The sequence below is a fragment of the Psammomys obesus genome, unplaced genomic scaffold (genome assembly GCF_907164565.1).
Source record: "Psammomys obesus unplaced genomic scaffold, mPsaObe1.curated_primary_1811, whole genome shotgun sequence".
Taxonomy (NCBI): Eukaryota; Metazoa; Chordata; class Mammalia; order Rodentia; family Muridae; genus Psammomys; species Psammomys obesus.
This window is the reverse complement of record NW_026596155.1, coordinates 661,391-665,977: the sequence shown is the minus strand read 5'-3', so window position 1 is coordinate 665,977 and position 4,587 is coordinate 661,391. Positions and strand designations below refer to the sequence as shown.

Sequence of the window (4,587 nt, the reverse complement as noted above, 5' to 3'; positions counted from 1 at the left end):
CAAATGTGTCACCTGTTTCTGACCGTTGCCCACAATCAGCACAGTTTATCTTGAAAAGCTATGTTGTGCTTCATTAGCCTAAAGCAGGTTCCTTCAGGTGGATTAAGTTTTTCAGGACAAGTAAAATGTGCTTAGAAACTTGGGGAAAAAGCTTTAGGGTATTTTGGTATTACAAGTGACTGTCCAAGGTCACATTTCAGTGTGAACCAGGTGTTTAGGTTTCATTTTATTCCCAGCAAAAGTGACTGAATCAAGCCTTCAACCAAGGCCAAGCACTAGGAAAGTAGAGGCAGTAAGATCAGAACTTCAAGATCATTCTCAGGTGCAGCAAGCTCAGGGCCAGCCTGGGCTACATGAGACTTTGTCTCAGACGAAAGGCAAACACACACACATACACACACACACACACACACACACACACAGAAAGAGAGAAGGACTGAGACAGAGAGAGACAGAGAGGACAGAGACAGAAAAGCAGAGAGATAGAGATACATACAGATAATATTCTAGGATTAGAATGATCAGAGCCTAAAGAGTTCAAGACAAGGCATAATGGGAAGATACGTTATTCTATGCTGTGCTATGAAATTCTCAATAATAATTTAATATAACCCCAAATCAAACTCATCACTCATGATGTACTTTGGAGAAGTGCTGAATTTATGGTTGCCACCAAAGAAATAAAATTAGTAATAATCCTTGAGAGAGTGGAAACCAAAAACAAACAAAACAAAACCACACACCACACACAAAGAATAATGCATGATTCACTTTCCAGAGTACTGGTGAAATCAATAGTAAATAAGGTGCTGAGGAGAAAAGATCGAGCACAAATCTCAAAGAGGCACACTGCTGGGACGAAACATTGCTGCCCTTTCATGTGGCAAAAGGTAGGAGACTGGCGAAGAATGGTTCATTTGATGATAAACAAAACAATGATTCAGGACCAAACAAGAGGAGATGCTATCTGGTCACCAAAGGATATTTTCATGATCTGAGTGGACAATAAACAAATATTTACACCATTCCTAAATACTCATCAATAAATCATGATGCCATGTTCACAGGGACCTACGGGTTCTATGACATATCTCTAGCTAAATGATTTACGTAGACGGAGCCTTACTTGGAAATCTGTGTTATCTGATGGTAGTCTAAGGGCTGCGGTGTTGGCAGGAGTGAGAATTAAGAGCATGAAGATTATCATAGAAAAATATTCAGAAATGTACCTGGCATGTATAAGGAAGATGTCTACCCTCAAAATGCTCAGGAGTGGGCAAAAGATATGACTCTCTCATTCCCAGGCATTCCTCTGAGCTTCACTTAAAAAGTATTAAAGCACAGAAGGAGAAAATGCTGGAAGTTTTTGGAAAGGAGGTCAATGCCGAGTGTTGGCTTAACCTGGTGCAGGTCTGTGGGTTCAGGCCTCTGTCACAGAACACAAAAGCCAAACAAACAAACAAAAACAAAGCCAGGAAGGCTTTGCACAGTGGGATTTATCTGGGGAGATTGTGTTGCCGTTAACACGTATACGGCTGAATATTTTTTCAGCTCTTGCTTAATAGAGTAAAAAGAAAAACAGATATGTTCAAGGTCTTTCTAAAGTAAAGAACAAGGTGTTGAGATTTCACAATTGCAAGTCTATAAATATTTGCTTCACCAAGCTTGCTAAATAAAATGACTTCATTATTCATTCACATGATGTAAGAAAAGCGGCACAGTGAGAAAAAATTGTGAAACAAAACAGAACAAAAATATTATTTCTGATTCTTGTGGCAAGGAAACAAGACAGAGTTTCCTTCCTGTTTACAAGGACCAAACTTAAAGCACTCTCAAGCCACCAAGAGAAATCACTACAACTTGCCAGCATCTGCCCAAGACGTTATTATCTTACTCTTCTGCCTATACTTCTATTTAGTAATTTTTTTTAATTTTATTTTTTTCTTATCAGTTACATTTTATTAACTCTGTATCCCAGCCATGTCCCGATCCCTCATTCCCTCCCAGTCCCTCTCTCCCTCCCTCATCTCCACCGTGCCCCTTGCCAAGTCCACTAATAGCGGGGACCTCCTCCCCATTCATCTGATCCTGTTTTATCAGGTATCTTCAGACTGGTAGTAATTTATTTTATAAAAACACACATCTTTCATTTCTTTGTTTAATAGTCATTATCTTAGTGCATTCCTATTGCCAAATAGCCAAATACAACTGGCTGAGAGATCTATGGGCACAGAAAACCAGAGGGACAGCTAATCAGTTTTATTTATTCACTGGCTGCTAGTGCCAGGCCTACACTTAAAACATTCACAGCACTTAAGACACGTGGGAGAAAGCTTTGAAGTGTCGACGCTAAGCCTGGGTTCACGACATTGGTGTGCACGAGTCTCTGCATGCTTTACTTCATTTTCCTTTTGTGGCCCACAGTTGCTTCAAATCGGATATTCTGTATACGACTTATAGCTTTTAAGGCCCGTTCAGGAAGAAACCTACGTTAAAAAAAAAAAAAAAGATGAGAAATTTCAACTTAAAGTTCTGATACTAGCGTTCCTGTTTGTTGTCAATTTAAAAAAAAATGCCCTGCAGCTTCCTGGGCCCACATTCAGTTTCTCTCTAGTCTTGGTTTCTTCCTTAGTCTCTCCTTCCCTCCACCCCCATCTGCAGTGATCTCTGTCATCACTTCTTCATCATAGTAACACTGTATGAGATATTACAGCAATAATACTCTGAAGCTGAAGCTATGTCAGTGTATTCTGTTGCCCAGAGCTCAGGATCCATCGCACACACCCTCCCCCACTTTTTTTGTGCTCAGGATACGTATTACTATATAAAAATAAAAACTAAAGAGCCTTTTGAAAAGCAACTGCCTTTTAACACATCACTCTGCCAAGCGGCTAACACAGCCATCTGGAAAGGAATACTGAGAGCCATCAGCTGAAACGCAGAAGGCTTTACATGGGCTGAGTCCTTAGGCATGTCAGAGGGTTAGGTCTGAGTGGACAGATGAAGAGTGAGCTGGAGGAGGCAGGAGGAACACTTTCTACAAGGTCATATTTCAGATCATATCGGTGTTTTTACTGATGTAAGGTTTGCCCCTTGTCAGCCCTGTGAGGAGGACAGAAGGATGGCACAGTGGGGACAGTCCAGCTGTGAGAAGCACAAGGGAAGAAGAGAGCTTACTCGGGCCTTTGAACAACTAGACTCGTGATGGCCTCTGATCACAAAACTATCTCTCTAAAAGGAGTTCAGTGCAAAGAGAGTCAAAAAGCTCCCCTTGCCAGAGTGACAAATCACCCGGAGAGCTCCACAGTGTCGAAGGCTCTGAGACGTCTCCTCTTCCTGGGTTTGCGCTCTCCTCCCAGGCAGAGCAATCCGTCATTTTTATATCTTGCTCGTATACATGCCTGGTCAGATTTTAGAATCTTTCAGCTTTTAGTCTTTCAATCTTTCAGTCTTGAGCTGTGTAGAGGAAATTAGTTTCATGGGATTTTGCTGTCTTTGGGGCTCACAAGCCCAGGACAGAAAGAAGAAATGATTCCTCTTGCCAGGTTCTGGGGTTCTAAATGAAGTGATATAAAATCAGGTGGGAGCGGATTGGGAGACATTTAAGATGTACGCTGTCACAGTGAGCTGCAAAATCTGAGTGCCTGAGGGTTTAGGGACATGGCCACACAAACAGGAGGACATGATTTCAGTCCCCAGAACTGACGTAAAAAGCCTGGCAGGCTGGCAGAGCTTGGATTATCCCTGGTGCTGGACATCTATCCTAGCCAAATTGGTGAGTCCAGTTCTCAATGAGAGACCCTGTCTAAAAAAAGAAAGAGAGAGAGAGAGAAACAAAGAAAGGAAGGAAAGAAGGAAGGAAGGAAGGAAGGAAGGAAGGAAGAAAGAAAGACAGACAGACAGAAAGAAAGAAAGAAAGAAAGAAAGAAAGAAAGAAAGAAAGAAAGAAAGAAAGGAATACACCCAAATCAGAGGTCATAGGTGGATGGTTCCAGAGAGGCTGACCTCTGGCTTCCACGTGCACCCACATACATGTCACCCCCACACACATGAATGCACACACAGAGCTTTTGTGATGTCAACATGCCCTGTACTTTTTACGATGCCTTTCCTTCAGCTGAATAGCCTTGAGCAAAATTTGGGCAGAGATGGTTGATGTGCTCCCTGAAGGGAGCCAGAGAATCAAGGGAATCACTTTCCCCTGGGGTGAGGCAGTAACATGGGAAGCTTAATTTTCACTCCGGGCACGGAGAGTTTCCATAGCAACATCTGCATCTGAAAATCTGTCTATAATAACATTTCTCTGTGTGTGTTAATATTTCAGGGCTCTGGGCTCTACTTACTTTTCCAGTATCAGAGAAATGCCGATATAGGATGGGACGAAGATCATTTTCTTGTTGGTAAGTATTCCATCTATCAGACTCCTCGCGACTTCATCAGTCTCTAACACAGGCCATAGCCTGGTGGAAGGCAGAGAAAGAATTTTTCTCCGTTTGTATTTTATTTCTTCGCTTGGGTGGTAGAATTGAACCCAGAACACCACACACACACACACACACACACACACACACACACACACACACACAC

General features: G+C 42.2%; 1 protein-coding gene across 1 annotated transcript in view; it reads right to left on the bottom strand.

Moving 5' to 3' along the window:
* Window positions 1-2,244: 2,244 nt before the first annotated feature.
* The window catches only part of Hsd17b13 (hydroxysteroid 17-beta dehydrogenase 13), a 12,321-nt gene continuing 9,978 nt past the window's right edge, over window positions 2,245-4,587 (bottom strand). The window contains exons 5-6 of the mRNA XM_055594587.1: window positions 4,344-4,460; window positions 2,245-2,486 (exon numbers count right to left, since the gene is read on the bottom strand). Of these exons, the coding sequence (XP_055450562.1) occupies window positions 2,396-2,486; window positions 4,344-4,460 (208 nt within the window). The 3' untranslated portion in view covers window positions 2,245-2,395. The remainder of the gene's footprint in view (window positions 2,487-4,343; window positions 4,461-4,587) is intronic.